The sequence below is a fragment of the Chelon labrosus genome (assembly GCF_963514085.1).
Source record: "Chelon labrosus genome assembly, chromosome: 11".
In the NCBI taxonomy this organism is placed as follows: Eukaryota; Metazoa; Chordata; class Actinopteri; order Mugiliformes; family Mugilidae; genus Chelon; species Chelon labrosus.
This window is the reverse complement of record NC_140344.1, coordinates 29045715-29062800: the sequence shown is the minus strand read 5'-3', so window position 1 is coordinate 29062800 and position 17086 is coordinate 29045715. Positions and strand designations below refer to the sequence as shown.

The following is a 17086-nucleotide window of genomic DNA, read 5'->3' as shown; positions in this document are numbered from 1 at the left end:
GGCAGCAACACAAACAGAGATCAGGTCGCACTGGGAGAAAAGAATCAGCTGTAATGTCTGCAGCTCAACAGGAGATGGAGATGTTTCAGCGTTTTATTCTTCATATCCAGTCAGAAAGTCTCTCTGTCGTCCTCCAGAATCTTATACACTGACCAATAAAGCTTTAGATCTTCATCCTCCAAGAGTTTTAACTCTCAGGGGTCATCCAGAGTCAGAGCGACTCCAAATTATGGAACAGATTGTCACTGCTCTCCTGTTAACTGTCTTTCTTTATGTCCATATCTTTTATTTCTTTTATTTCTTTTGCTCAGGACAGAGTCCAGACGTGGAGATTTATCCTCGTACTATTTAATCAGCTCCCAGTTTTATATAGTTAGTCCTAGTTATTATTATTCATGTTAATCTTGTGTTCTTGATGGTTATTAGGAGCTAACATTCTCCTCTTGACTTTATCCGTTTTACATTTTATTCATCTCCATATATTTATTTCTTTATCTATTTGTGTCTCCATGATGCTGCAGCTGTAAAATAATGTGACGATCACTGGACATGAGTCAGATCAACAGGTTTTATTCAGGTAACAACAACAACAACAACAAAAAGAGAAAATAAAAAGGCCATGCAGAAGATGTGTGATACTCAAACGGTCGCTCCCTTTAAATTTAGATCAGGAAGTCAACGACCAGAGAAGAAGGCGGCTGCTGAGTGCGGTGAGTCTATGATGCTGCACTTGATGCACAAATTATATAAATACACAAACATAAAAGTAAAAGTGGAGGTTAATATAAGTCGCCGGTATAAAATATAAATATACGGTGTGCTCATTTCATACAGTTTACATCAACAATTACATTCAGATACGATGCTAATCAGCCGTGTGTTGTGACAGATCTAATAGGTGGTGGATTTAAAGTTTCCCAGGATTCGTCTCCTCTTCATCACTGGTCCAGGTCGTTGCTGTCGTTGCTGTCACAGCTGCGAGGCCGATAGTAGCGCTGGCAAAACTCCCTGATGCGAGCACAGGCCTCCACCATCATCTCCTCCGGCACCGTCACCACGATGCGGAAATAGTTGGGATACTCAAACGCCTGGGAGAGAACACAGGCTCGGGTTTGATTTGAACTTTAGGACAAGATGATCAGCAGAGAGATTTAGAGATATCTACATATCTAAAGGTTTGATGTCTTACCGAGGCGGGCAGACAGAAGACAGACTGCTCAGTCACCAGACGCTCAGTGAAGTCCACGTCGTTCTTAAAGTCTGGAAAGTGATCCATGTCGATCCCAACCTGTGAACACACACGGTCTGCGTTTTAACGAACTATAGCTTAAGCCTCAATTAATTTAAAGGGTGGAATGAAGTTTTAGTAGAAAAAGAGAAAAGAAAAAGAGCAAGAGTAGGAGTAGGTGGAAGATCAAGATCAAGAACATCAAAACTGTGCGTAAAAACAAACCACACACACACACACACATTTAATACTGACCATGAGGTACATGGCACCTGAAGGCATCACGGGGTTGAGCCCGGGGACGGTGGACAGCTCGCTGAAACAAATCTCTGAGTTTGACTGAAGAAGAAAAAAAGATCGAATCAGATGTGAGGACACAGAAGGAATAAACGCTAGTATAGATAGAAAGATGGATGATTTAAATTCAGTTCTATGTCAAATGTCGAGCTGCTCGGGATACATTGAACACATGTCAGCGTCTCACCTTGAGGAAGCTGATGGTGTTGCTGTAGAAGCTCTGAGGCGTGTTGTTGAGGATGCTCTCCAGAGCTCCTTGGACGATGCTGCAGGCTCCGAGGATACGCTGACTCAGTTTGACCAGACCCTTTCGAATCTGAAACAGAGACAAGAGTCGTTATCGGATGGAGTGGATAGACGAGTAGCCTTTGGACAAATTAAAAGACCTTTAGAAGCTTTGTCGTACCTCAGATGCAAATACATTGTTCCTGTCGTGGATGAGGATCCATCCCATCCTCCAGCCGGGAACCAGCCAGCGTTTAGCCAAGCCGCCGCAGGAGAGGATGGGAACGTCGCTGCTGAGGGAAGCCATGGAGGGACAGTCGCAGCCTGGGAACACCTGAGGAGCAACAACACAAAGGTGAGCTTCAACATGGTCGCTTTAGCTTCTTTAGCTTCTTTAGCTAGCATAATCAGTTCCTAATGGAGAGACAGTTTAATGGTTTTAGTAATTACGAAGAGAATGAAATCACAGAAATATTTAAAATTTCCACTAATATGGAATAAATTAGTCTTTTAAATAATTAGTTTAATTAAATTGTGCAGGAATAATTCAGATTCCAGTAAAGACTGAGCTAAATGACCGTATATAACTGCAGGATCAGATCTGGTTTTACTACAACATCATGTAGAAAGGATGAAGTCATTATAGGTTGATTCAATAAAGTCAATATCATGAAATCCATGAAGGCGGCCATTTTGGAAACGGCTGCCAAAAGCAATTGACTGCCACGGGACAGATGACAAAGATCAGATGGTTGTTTTTTTGTTATATAATGATTACACAGGTGGAGCAGAGGTCTCAGAAACTCATGAATTAAATGTGGGTGTTATAGGGAGGAACAATTATTAATTATTAACTACAATTATAAGTTATTTTTTAAAGCCAAGCGTGTCCTCTACTATCCCATCTTTCATTTATAATACAAACATCACGGCTTTTTGTGTGTGACCCTAAAGTTCTGCAAACACTTGAGAGGAACTGTTGTTTTTCTACTTTAAAATTTCAGACTTAAGCGCAGCAATAAAACAAAACTCGTGTCTGGTTTGATCGCTATTCAAAAAACAAAAACAAAACGTGTTTAAAGTGTACAGGAAAATGTCTGTGGCTGGATTCAAACACATTGTGAGATGAGTTATGTAACATCTCGTGCTGCGATCGAATCCAGAGGAAGACGGTAAATAGTTCAGTGTTACAGCAAACCACAGAAAGCTGCTTCTCATTAGAGCCGTACAGTAAATGTGACGTGGGGCGAGACACTGCCCCGCGTCCTATTGGCCAGGCTCAGATATCTGACGGCAAATTCAAGAAAAAAGTGCCTGCAAACTTAATGTAAAGCATTTTTTTGGTTTCTGAAGGCGCTCCTCCCCCCTCCCACCTCAGAGCTGCAACTAAACGCTGGATGACTTTACACTTCATACATACATCTGCACAGACAGACAGTCGAGCCCTCATACATTCCTTGTAATTTATTGCTGAGGGGCTTACAGAAGAGTAAAATCAGGGCACGGTTCCCCCCTGATTACGCCTGATGGATGGGGGCGCCCAACTTTAACTCTCCAGTCATAAAAGGCCTCAGGAAACACACCCCCAGCCCGACTCTCCGGTTTCTGCTGCGCCAAAACCAGAAATCTACGTTAACTGCAAACACATGCAGACCAAAAAGTGCAGAGTCACTGTGGTCTGCTTATGTTCAGTTTGAAATGGTAAATTGGCGGTGAGAGGTGGTGGTGAGCGGGGGGTGAGGGTTGTGTGGGGGTGATGTGGATGCACCCAGCGACCCCAACTTCAAAATTTTCCATTGGCAAAAGAAAAGAAGTTGTTTTTCTTTGTGCAGCTCGTGAGACGATGGTTTATGTTGCAGCTGAGAGACAAAGTTTAATTTCTGGCGTCTTCTCTTTCATCGTCACAGCTGAGACACAAACCTTCGTGAGATATCTTGATAAATAAAACTCACCAGACCTCTATTTGTGTCACGACACATTGCTGAAGTTTAGAATCACACCACAAATAATCTAAAAGGAAACATCAGAGGTGTCACTCTATGCAGACGACACTCAAGATAAACTGTTTGTCAGGGAGGATGAAGATTTAAAGGTCTTAACTGAAACTAATTTCACTGTTACTCATCACGAAAATAGAATAACTTTATAGTTGCATCCACTTCAAATTGTGATTGACAATGAGGAACATTTAAAATCACCATCGTGAGCCTTTTCTAACATTTTAAGGGTGAGGCAATTAGCTGGTTTTGTGGTCTGTGATGTCATAACTACTAATCTACTAACTCACAAATCAAAAAACTATCAAAAATCTAATTTGGTCATCGTATTTGTACATCAACGTGCACAAAGCCTTGATGTGAATCTATGGCTGTCAATAGATTACAATATTTAATCGCGATTAATCGCATGATCTCCATAGTTAATGCACCTCAACGACATTAATTGCATGATAAAAATAAATAAATCTGTTTTTATTTCCCTTTTTAACATCTCAGCAGCTCAGAAAGCTCCCTGCTCAGTTAATAACTCAGTTCACATCAGCGGTAAATTAAAATATTAACATATTTAATCGCGATTAATCCCATGATCAAATATCTTGCCGAGGGAAGAAACTGCCAGGGATCTGAAGCTCAGCTTGACATTAAAAAGACCCCTTTGTTTCTGCATTGCTCATTTCTTCTTCTTCTGCTTTTGGAATTTTTGGCAATTTTGATGTTACAATCCTCAGAGTAGAAATATTTGGGATAATGGTGAGGTAATTAACCCTTAAATTTATGAACCATTACATTCCTCACAGTTAGCGACCAGGCAGGATGTCTGAATATGCTCAACATTGTATTTAAACATCCAAAAAAGCCTTGAATTAAAACTACAGCGGTCAGTAAATTAAACTATTGAATTGTGATTAACTGCATGAGGCTAGACTAAATAACAGAAACATTTTAGTGTTTAATTCAGTCCAGTTTAACAGCACCACATCCTCCACAATGATCATCCACGTGATTAGAATGAAATTCACAAGTGCACCTAATAACCTGGCAAGTGAATGCATTTACAGTGGTAACCTTGAACTCTGAATGTCTAAATGTGCTGAATCATTGGCGTAGGAAGTCACATCAGATCTTCGACCCAGTTCCCAGTCACATCACCTTAACCTCCATTAACCTCCATCTGCTCATCTTCACCTCAAGGTTTCCTCTCTCTGGTATTTCATGGTAAACATCAACTCTGCACTCAACTGAGACGATGAAGATAAAAACCTACACTGGGAACAATTTCTTCAACTGAGACTGATGCTTGACTCTATAAGAGTCACTGTATTTGTCAGTGGAAAACTACTGCACTGGACAATTCAGCCTTATCTCCAGTTTTTTATTGAGCTGACAAACAACAGGCTGACTGCCAGGGAGGACATAGGTGTCTGTATGTCTGTACACATGTTTGCATAACCCTCAGCTGAAGCTTGACCATTGGAGACTTTTCAAGTCTGACATCAGTGTCTCTTTGGACTGGATGTGCTGACTGTGTTTTTATGATTAACCCTTAAATGCATCAGTCATTACATAACTCACCGCTAGCGACCCGGCGGGATGTCTGGATTTGCTCATTATATTTAAACATCTATGTTCACGAAGCTTCAATTCAACACCAGGGCTGTCAATAGATTAAAATATTTAATCATGATTAATCGCGTTATCTCCATAGTTTACATATGTTAATGCTAATTAATCACACTTATTTCTGTTTTAAATGTAACAGGAAGGGATGTTTTTGATTTTATTATGTTTTATCATTATGTTATGTCATAACTTCTTCTACAAACTTACAAATCAGAAAATTGCATTGTGCTTGATTCAGGTGAGGACACCTGAGAAAGAGCAACCAAAGCAGGATACCTTCTTCCAGATCCACAACCCCATCTTCATGCTTAACCCTTAAATCTATGAACCATTACATAACTCACCACTAGCAACCCACGAAGGACGTTTCTACAAAGCCTCGATCTAAAACTAGGACTGTCGATGGATTTCAATGTTTAATCGCGATTAATCGCATGATTTTCACAGTTAACGTGCCTCCATATTTAATCACTCTATAAAAATCTGTATCTGGAAGGGATATTTTTTTTAAGCTTTTATTTCTCTTTTCCACATCTCATCTGCTCAGAAAGCTCTCTGCTAAGTTCATAAATCAGTTTACATCAATAGTATATGGCTTCTTGTCTAGAGAAGCATCTTTCCGGGATATGAAGTTCAACTTGTCGTTCAAAAGACCTGCTTCTTTATCAGTTTCTGCTTCATTCTTAACAATTTAATTCAGGAGATGATACAAGTTTCACAACTAGCGACTTTGCAGGAAGGCTGAATTTGCTTATAGTTATATTTGAACATCTACAAAGTCTTGATCTCAAACTGGGTCTGTCAGTAGATTAAAATGATTCATTGTGATTAATCGCATGATTTCCTCCACTTTTTAAAAAAAATGAGAACCTGGAAGGTTTTATTCCTCAGACCAACATCTAACCTGCTCAGTTCACACTCAGTTGATGTCAACAGTAAATAAACGTTGAGAGAAGCATCTAGTTTGATTTGATGATGAATTTGTCGTTCAAGACACATTTCTTTATCCATATGTGCTTTCTTCTTCTTATTATTCTTCTGTTGGGGTTTACGACACTACACGGCACATGAGTGCTCTCTGCAGGGTAAAATCGTTCACTACGACCAGACTTCACACTTTGATTACTTCCTGATTTCCAAACCTACAATCAGACCGAGGTTTTAGTTACAGAACGTGTGTGCATTAAAAAACTAATGGCTTTAAAAGTAATTGACAGCTCTGTCTAAATCACCCTGACCCACATCCTCTGCTTGCCCTTGATGAGCTCCCTGGCGCCCACTCATCCACCACATGGCCCCTAATCCCCCCTGTGCTGATGTGTGGGGATGTCAAGCCAGCACCCAGAGCCAGGGCAAATACCACCAAATGAAACCCAACCCCTGCCGTCACTACGGTGAAAAATGTGCCTCGCCGGTGTTAGATGGAGCCAACCAACCTGTACTGAGACGTGACTCGCTGTACTCACCATGTCGTTGTAGATTTCATCAGCCAGAATGGGAACGCAGTGTTTGGAGGCCACTGTGGAAAAATTACAAAAGAAAAAAGATTTCATGTTACTGTCGACGGATTTCAACTTTCAACAAAGTTAGAAGCTGTCGTAGACGTGCAGCCGACCTTTGAGGATCTTCTGCAGGTGCTCCTTGGTGAAGACGGAGCCGCACGGGTTGGACGGGTTGGTGACGATCAGGCAGGACGTCCTCTCGTCAATCAGGCTCTCCATGTGCTGCAGGTCGATCTCCCATGACTTCTCAGGCTGTGAACCAAACATGCATGTCAGGATGATAACACACCGGAGTCCCCACGACGTTCAGGGACATGTGACAGCAGGAGGTTACAAACAGATGGTTTTGTGTATATATACATATATATCTTTAACAGAACTACAGAAGCTTTGGTGTTACTTTATTCTCTACATTCAACACCTTTAGTTGTTTAACAACTTGTGAAGTGCTTCAAAAATATGACCCAAAATTAATCAGCAATCCCTCAGTTGCTGCTTCTTCTTCTTCTTTTCAAAGTTTTAACTGACTGTTAATAACAAGTACTTAAAAACTTTTACTTTACTCTTTGCGGTATGGTTCAGTGTAGTATTAGTTGAATGTCCTTCATTTTTAAGGTGGAATTCTCACAACGACATCATTAATATTCCATGTTTCCTTTGCACAGCTTCATTCACACATCTCCTCCTTGTTTATGAAGGTTTACCAACCTGTACGCTGACTTATTAGATTTGATTCAATTTTTTATTTCGGTTGCAAATTAAGATTTTAGACACACACACACAAAATGGTTAAAAAACAAATTAATCGTAGGTTTGTCTTGTCGTGCTTCGGATGTCTTTGGTCGGTCTAAGACGGTTTGATCTATCTTGTTAGTTATCTTTAACCATCACCTCACAGCACCTCAGATTTATCTAGATAAATGTTGAGAAGCCCAAATCCTCAGGTCTTAGATTTGAACCACTATACTGTCCAAACTGAAGCGGCTCCAACTATGTTTCTGCAGAATTTGGAATTAATTATTAATTATTTTAGGTATTTTCAAGGTTTACTGAGGTTTTTCAGAAATTCAATTAAAGTGATTCAAAGCATTTAAAATCATCTCCTTCTACATTCAGGGCCCAAAACAAGATCATCTGCAGAGTTTTCATATGAAACTGCCCCGTCACCACCCCCACAACCACCACAAAGAGCCGACCCTGATTTTCATCTTACCAGCAGGTTGTAGAGTTTGACCTCGACACCCATGGAAACAGCCAGAGTCTTATATAAGGAGAAACCCGGGCATGGGACCAGGATGTTGTCCCCTGGATTGCACAGGACACTGATAGCCAGGTCAATGGCCTGACTGCAGCCGCTGGTCAAAATCACATCCTGGGAGGGAAGGAGGGAAGGAGGGAGGCTTGGACTTTAGTTATAACAACACAAATAAAACATTACAGTAACTGTAAATACATATTTTATCCTAGATTATCATTAAATCACTGGAGCTCCTCTTGTTTCATACTGGAACTGGCTGCATTCATTTCTACAATGGACACAGATCTGGATGCACGTCAGAAGGATGTGAGGCGTAGCTACGAGCAGTGTCTTCCCTCCGTTGTTATGGAGAACATACTAAAGTTCTGCAGAACTGGTTCTTGCAGAGTCATGAAAAGTTGCAGCAGAACAATGTGAGAGACGTGGCAATGCTAACATCAACTGGATGGTGCTTGAGGTGTGAAAACTTAGTTAATAATGCATTTCACATCAACAGTAAATTAAATTAGTTCTTGTTGAGAGAAGTGTCTGGCAAAAGACCCATTTGTTCTGCTTTCTTCTTCTTCTGGAATATTTGGCAATATTGACTTTGTATTACTGTCCTCAAAATCAAAAAAATAGTATAAAGGTGATTCAGATGGGGAAACCTGAGGAAGCAACGTCTTAATTTGCTCATCAAGGCAAAATAATTAGGCCTTTTAAATAAATGTAAGCTATAAATGTTCCTCAACATCTCAGCTGCTCATAAAGCTCCCTGTTCAGTTCATAACTCGTTTCACATCGACAGTAAATACAGATAACTTGGTTCTCGTCGGGACCCGCCTCTTTATCCATTTCTTCTCATTTGTTTCTAATCGCTTTCTTCTTATTATTCTTCTGGGACGTTTACTGCCCTCTGCATATAATTATAATTATTTATTATGACTGCACTTCAGATTCTGCTTTCTTTCCACAGTATTTCTTTCCTGCTTTCACAAACATGTGTTTACAGAAAACTTAAAGGCATTGAAGGAAATGTGTTTGATTGCCATAGTTTAGTTGTTTTTATATGTTCATGTACAAACTATATTATTTTATTGCCCTAAGCTTTAATGTGACGCCTGTGGCGCTAGGACAGACTTGAATTTCATCTTCTTATCTTATCTCAAAGCTCAAGGTGTGATGGATTTCATTATGAGCCGTGTTTCAACGTGTTTCAATGGTACAAAGAAAAAAAATACCTCTGAATGCAGTCGGCTAGTCCTCCAACCAATCAGTGCTTTAATCACCATTAACTGTTTGTTAATTAACTTATTTCCTGTCAGTAACTTCAACAACGTTCAGATGTCGTGTACTGTTACTCTTCTGTCCATCACCACATTAAGCCCCGCCCCCAAACCATCTGATTGGCCAGCAGATCATTGCAGGAGCAGCATCAGTTTTCAACAGAGAGACTCCTGATAAACTTTCCTCCCCAAGTAATTTACATGTAGGTGGAAGCTGGTCTGCTTCCAGACTAGTGATGTGTTTGAGGAGTAAGTACCTCGGCCTCCAGCGGAGCCTCGGGGCAGCTGTAGAAGTTGGCCACCGCCTGTCGACTCTTCAGGTAACCTGCAGGTGAACACAGAGTAAATACTGGAGACCACACAGAACCTGAAACTCATCTGTTTAGGTTGGAAATCTGTCTGAACTGAAGTATAGCATCAGCTGTACGTCTGCATCTCTTTGCTTCAGATGGAGTTAGTTAGCTAGCCTGTTAGCCTGTTAGCCTGTTAGCGTGTTAGCGTGACTCACCAACAGAAGGCGCGTAGCCGTTGTATTTGTGCGAGTCGATGGCGTCTCTCATGGCCTGAAGGACTCCTTCATCTGTGGGCAGGTTTCCAAACACGGTGGGATCCCCTGAGAAGCAGATGAGTCGGTGAAACAGTCAGTGAGTGAAAGCAAAGAAGCAGCTTAGAGCACATCAAGGTTTTACATCCCCACCTATGGAGAGGGCGATCATGGGTTTGTCTGGGTTCGGGGTGAGCTTCATCCCGTCCACGATGTCCCGGATGGGGTTGAGCGTGTTGTTGGCCATCACCGAGGCCTTCACCTCCCACCTCTGCCTGCGGCTCTTGGCCTTGGCCGGATACAACAAGCTGCCTTTCACGCTGACGTGGTGGACCCCGTTCCCGTGCATCCCCTTCCCGTTGACCCCGGTCCCGTTCAGGCTCTTGGCGCTGACCGTGGTCTTGCCGTGGACGCCGTTCCCGTTCATCTTAACCAAATAAGACTTGTTGTCCATCCTGGAGCTGAAGGGAGGGATGGACAGTGAGTGTCTGCTGGGACGTTTCTACATAAACTCATCTGATTTTATGAAGCTTTATATTTTTACTCCAACAGAATTCAGAGAAAAATACTGAGCTTTAAATTAAATACTCAAACCCAAGCTCTGCTTTAAACATCCATCATGTATCAGCACTAACAGACTCAGACTTTATTCACAAGGGAAATAGCTCGGTCACAGTCGCTCAGCTACACATAAAAAAAAACACTCTTGAAAACCACAAGTAAAAAGAAAAATATGTGAAGATAGTTAAAAACAAAAATAATTAAATAATTAAAAACATAAATATTTAAATATATATATATATATATAATAATAATAAAAAGAAAATAAAAATAGGTGAAGACAGTTAAAAACAAAAATAAAATAATAAAAAAATTGAAATTTATAAAATAAAAAGAAAATATAATAATAAAAATAAAAAATAGTGCAATATGGTATAATTAAGAAAATAGTCCATTCAGCATAAACCCTTTAAATTGCATTTACTTTTTTTCTTTTTCTTCCAACTAATTTCTGGAAGAAAAAAAAACCGCAGGATAAAAAATATAAAAAAGTTTTTCTCCCATAAATCATCATTCTGCATTTTCCGATTATTCTAAAGCCGATTTTCTTGCAAAATTCTGCTGGATTACTTTAAAAAATATTTTATTTTATCACTAAATAAATTTAAAACAAAAAACGGGATGCTGCAGCGAGCGCCTTTAATTTACGAAATCATAATTAACTATTCGTAGTTAACGGAAAACTAAAACGCGATTATTTCTTCAGTGCATGGAGCAGATGAATGAAACCTGCAGGAGTCCTACAGAATAACAGTGAAGTTGCAGTGAACTACTTCCAGTTGTGCATCATCAATAAAAGTGAGGTGCGCATTTAAAACCGTGCAAAGTCTTTGAAATGTGCATTAAACTATAATGCAACTGATAATTAACATAAACGTTTCTTTTCTGATGATTAATGAAATGAAAACTGTTTACTTACCTTTAAACTTAAATATTCAGCACTGAGTTAGAAGTAGCAGGGTTAATCACTCTTTGAGAAAATTAGCAGTAGAGGCTGCAGGATTTATTAAACAGGTCTTATAACGAGACTCCCCAAAATGGGTGTTGACCCCGGGCCAGACTTCCATTGGTGGAGGACGAGGGTTGTGCCATTACACCCCTCTTACATCACTAACCAGAACCATACCACCTCAGAGTTTTAACGGCAGCGAACAGGCTGCGGGTGGAGGTGTGTGTGTGGAGGGGGGAGGAGGAGGGGGGTGCTGTAGGACAGGGTGGGGGCAGATGCAAGGAGTGCGTCATGCGCGCAGCTGGATGAAACCGAAAAATATTTGACTTCACAGCCAGAGGATGCTTAAAAAAAAAAAAATAAATAAAATTTGAAGTTCACTAAAATGTCTGGGAATAATTTAAGATGAAGAGAAACAGAATCAGTTCTTATGTAACAACGATGTGGCCTCATCTGCTCCAGCACTTTAGATGTAAACCTTAAAGGATCTCTCTGGTAACTGCTGATCAGTGGTCTACAGCAGCTTGGAGGAATTTTAGCCCATTCCTCAGAACAGAACCACTTCAGTTCTGAGATGTTGGTGGGTTTCCTCACATCAACTGCTTGCTTCAGGTCCTTCCACAACATTTCTATTGGATTAAGGTCAGGACTTTGACTTGGCCGTTCCTAAACATTCATCTTGTTCTTCTTTAACCGTTCTTTTGTAGAACCACTTGTGTTCTTGGTTCTCGTTGTCTTGCTGCATGACCCAGTTTCTCTTCACATTCAGCTCATGGACAGATGTCCTGACATTTTCTTTTAGAGTTCACTGGTAGAATTCAGAATTCATTGGTCCATCAATGAGGACAAGCCGTCCTGGTCCAGATGCAGCAGAACAGGCCCAAACCAGGACATTAGCACCCCCATGTTTGATGGAGGGATGAGGTTCTGATGCTGGAATGATGCAGTGTTGTTTCATCTCATTTAAACCAAACTATTCTACTTTGGTCTCATCTGTCCACTAAACATTGTCCCAGTAGTCTTCTGTCTTGTCCACACTGATAGAACAACGTCTGAACAGATGGACTCTGATTTGACCTTGAAATTAACTTGTAATCCTAGAGGTATACCCCACTGATATGTAATATTGGCTCATTTTCCTGTGTCATGTTTGATCAGGTTCTACTTTCAGGACTTGTGTGAACATCTGCTGACGTTTTGAGTCATTTTTATGCAGAAATGTAGAAAAGTGCACATAAACATTTAAGCTTCTCTGTATGTTTCACGTCCTTTATCAGGATTTCATCTTCGCCGTCCTCCTGGCTGTGGAGCTCAGTGACATAACCCACAGATGTTGTGTAATGTGTGACGCAGCAAACGTCCTATGTTTGTGAGAAATAACAGTCTGACATGTGAGAGCAGGAAAAAGGGAAAATGAAGGCGGGCTCGGCTCCACGTAGCTGCTTTGTTAAATGCAGGATCAGTTTGGCTCCAACTTTACTTCAGGAGGATGAAGTTATTGAGTTGGACGATGCAACAGTTCAGAAGGTTTAATGTCCATATGGAGCAGTTAGTGTTTCCAGACATTACGTCTCTATGTACAGACTGTGAACGGTTTAGGGTAAAGACCTGAAACAAATAAATCCCAGGTTTTCTTTCTGGCTGCAGGATCATCTGGAGTCACAGCTGATTACATGGAGACCTCAGGCAACCCTGACCCTTGTAAAACGTGTTAATTAGTGCTTTTTAGAAGAGATCAGTGGTTAAAATAACCTGGTAATGGTCCTATATCAGCAATAACACATCCGCTAAAGTCAAATATTAAAAAGTTCGTAAAATAGACAAACAAAGATTTAAGAAGTTTATCTTTAGTAGTTTCTACCTAGCTAGTTAGTGAGTTTTGAAGTGACGTCATTGACTACGTTGTGGTCAGTGATGGTTGGATCCTTCAGCTGCCGAGGAGAGTGAAGCATCTCTGATGAAAATGAAATGGAAAGACACGTCTAGCCCATTACAAATCCACTTGGTGGTACCGCTTTGAGTGGAAGAAGTGGTGAAAATAAACTGAACCGACTGAAATAGTCATGAAAATTGAATAAAACCAACGGTTCATAGTTGATATCAACCAATCCTAAATGTTTACTGTGATCTGATCGTGATTCAATACCAGGATGATTAAAATAAAAGTCAGGAATGCGTCTGCTCTGGCTGAGTGACCAGTGTCAGGATAGATGTGAGTTTTTTAGAATAGAATAAAACTTTATTGTCCACTGAGGTGGATAATTGTCTTCGTCTCACCAACACAGAAGACAGACAGTACTAAAATATAAAAGTTGACATATGTCCAGGCACACAGCATTACATGGACGCAATAATTAATACAATAAGGCAGTGGAATGACAGTTGAAGTCACTATATGTGGACTGGTCACTTGGCGTTGGGAATAAAAGACTTTTTAAACCCCCCCCCCCCCCCCCCACACACACCCCCTCTGGGCGCCTCCCAGACTTCATAAGTTCAAACTGACTAATAAGAGGATGAGAGCTCTCTGTCAGGACTCCCCCAGATTTCCTCCTCGTCCTCTCAGTATAAATGTGGGTCAGAGACTTTTGGGGTTTTCCCACAATTTCACTTACCATTGTCACAATTTAATTTGTTCTTGTTCTTACAGCTTAAGTGACCCAACCAAGCAGAGAGATGAAATGTTAGGACCCTCTCTATGTGACAGCTCAGTCTCCTCAGACGGTGAAGACGCTGTGAATACTTTGAGTGTTTGTTTTCTAATGTGGCTGCTATATATTCTAGCCTCGGTAATATTTAGACTACGTGTGTTTGAGAACTAGGCAGCAGGGGCCTCATGTACTAACAGTTGCGTAGATTTCCACTTAAATCGTGACGTAAGCTCAGATCTACAAGCATTTATAAGCACATTTCCTTTGTACATCCCGATCGAGCGTACCGGACCCCTCCCTGTCCACGCCCTTTTTAAATATGCAACTCACTGTCCACGCCCATTTTAAATATGGAAATCATATATAAATTGGCCCTGCACCTGAGATTCCCATCTCTGCGCGATCAGAAAACGAAAACACAAGAATGAGTAAGACGGGAAAGAAGAAGAACTTCACAGAAATAGAATTGGAGACGCTACTCACTGGAGTGGAGATGTGTTCTTTGGCACGCTGCCACAGTGTTTACTTGCATTTGCGCATCACGTATGATCTTCCTGTTGACATTTACAAATTCATGCGATGGCGCTTTTATATCAATGTGTGTGCAGTCGATAGCTCTGATTACATTCAGAAAACCGTCTCTGGCTGCAGATTGCTCTTTAATGTTGACCTGCTCAGATGCATTGTATGGGAATCTGATATACCTGGCTGACATGCGGATAATTCTGTCCCACGCGGCTTGCATGGATCTGCTCAGGGTCGACCGGCTCAGTCCCGATCGGTCGGAGTAATAGTTTTCACATTGATGACAGTTTCCCGGCAACACCTCTAAGTGTTGCCAAAGGATCGATATCTGTAGAATCCTACTTACGCCAGCCAAATAGTTGCCGTAGGAATGTACGTAAGTTACGGACCTTTCACTGTTGATACATCTGAACTTTTACGTGAGCGAGTACTTACGTAACGTTTTTGTACTTACGCAACGTTCGTACATGAGGCCCCAGGTGTTTGGAGAAACGAACTCATGTGGAAATATATTGGATTTATTGGAGTCGATGATGTTCGTACAAAGAAGTTGTGTTTTTGCTCTCTGTGTTATGTTTCACTGTGAGTATCTTTCACTGTCTGACTAAAACGATCTACCTTTCACTTTGTCTTGGTGCTCGATCACCCGTAAAACTGGTCTAAGACTCAGCTTTGGCTCCTGATTTAAGTCCAATGACAAAATATTAATTCATCTTCTCATTCTGTTGTGGGTCTCTAACGTGTGTAAAATTAATAAATGAATAAAGTCACATTACAGTTCATTTACAGCATCTGATTTTGTCCTACAACTACGAGAACAAAACTGAAAACTACACCTTGAAACATCAAACAGGAAATTTAACGGGTTCAACTCACATTTTTAGCGCCCTCCTTTAAATGTCAACTTAAAAATATCCAAAAAAAGCGTTTGAGGAAGACATCTGGACTCGTGGAGTTTCTCATCTGAGTCGCTTCTTCAGAAAACGTGCTTGACTTGTTTCTGTTAGCAACCAGACGCCGGCACAGACCGAAACAAGTCAAGCACATTTCTGATGGCTTACACCCACAGATGTTCCTGTTCAAACCTCAACTTCCTACTGGTCCCTCAGAACTCAAGAAGCTACGGATGAAACGTATTTTATAAAACATAAAATAAAAGTTGCCTTTTCTCTTTTTGGATGTAACATGACCTGGATGACTCAACTTTAAAACATACCTTTGTGGTTTTAATTGAGATTTTAATGATTTGTTATGTCTTTGTATTGTAAAGATTATTAAAAATATTACATTTATAGCAGGTTTGTTTTATGTCAACCTAATTAACTCACATTTCTTTAAAGCAAAATTGGAAACTTACTATCCTAAAGTGAATCAGCTTAAAATAGTTTACAGTTGTCATGACCTGGCTCAAGTGGCCACAACAACGGAGAGACACACCAGTATTTCTGCCCAGCAATACTTTATTTGTTTACCAGATAAAATCAAGTTAATGTGCCAAATTAAGTGCAAATATGTGAGATGTGAAAGTCAGTAAAGTCAAAGGTGTATGATGGACATGAGTGAAGAGTATGTGTCAAATGTTGTAAAGTGTAAAAGACATAGAGCTAACCTAAAGGACCAGAACCAAAGAGTCATGTGAAGTCCTTGGGAAGAAGAGCAGAGAGAGAGACTGATTATACAGGTACAACTTTTTGTAACCTGGGCACACTGGGCATCACAGGTGCTCCAGATCACATGATCCACTACCTGCAGGAGAGACAACCAGTGGTTACTCCCAGAGATGACACCAGGGGTCATCACACAGTGTACAGTCACTGTGAGTCATTAGCCTCTTGATGCCTCCTGCCCAAACAAAAGGTTACCTATTCATGGTGGGTACAACCAAGACTGAAACCTGAGCCGACAAAACATGTTGTGGTTGGTGCGTCTCCTGTTTCCAAACAGTCTGGTCACATCGTGTTAAATCAATACGCCGAGCAGAAAAAACGGCCGTTGGGACGACAACACTGACGATGCTGAAAATGTTCAGGTCACCTTCACGCCGCTTCTCGTTTCCTTCAGTAGAGCTGCAGTTTACAGCGAGAACAGAAACGGGTCAAACTTCAACATCTGTGGAAAACTAAACACACTCCTTATGTAACAGCCGGTCAGTTCTTAACTGTTTGAGTGCAGTCGCTATAAAAAACAACCTAAAAAACCCAACATCTCAGAACTGAAGTGGTTCTGTTCTGAGGAATGGGCTAAAATTCCTCCAAGCTGCTGTAGACCACTGATCAGCAGTTACCAGAAACATTTAGTGACAAGGAGGTCACAGCAGATACTGGAGACAAGGAGGACATGACTTTATACAACTCACACCATATATAATAATACACAAGTCTAATATTTCTGTTTCATGTGTTTGATTAGGTTCTATCTTTGCATGAAAATCCACTGATGTTTTGAGTCACGATTAAAACCC

General features: G+C 40.8%; 1 protein-coding gene across 1 annotated transcript; it reads right to left on the bottom strand.

The window, feature by feature from the left end:
• Positions 1 to 554: 554 nt before the first annotated feature.
• On the bottom strand, positions 555 to 11501 carry tat (tyrosine aminotransferase). Its single transcript, XM_084554673.1, has 12 exons — positions 11420 to 11501; positions 10093 to 10400; positions 9904 to 10008; positions 9653 to 9720; positions 8086 to 8244; positions 6986 to 7124; positions 6837 to 6889; positions 1932 to 2084; positions 1713 to 1841; positions 1484 to 1567; positions 1190 to 1288; positions 555 to 1088 (listed from the first exon to the last, which is right to left on the bottom strand). The coding sequence occupies exons 2-12, from the start codon at positions 10391 to 10393 to the stop codon at positions 939 to 941; spliced, it is 1440 nt and encodes a 479-aa protein (XP_084410799.1). The 5' UTR covers positions 10394 to 10400; positions 11420 to 11501; the 3' UTR covers positions 555 to 938.
• Positions 11502 to 17086: the final 5585 nt, after the last annotated feature.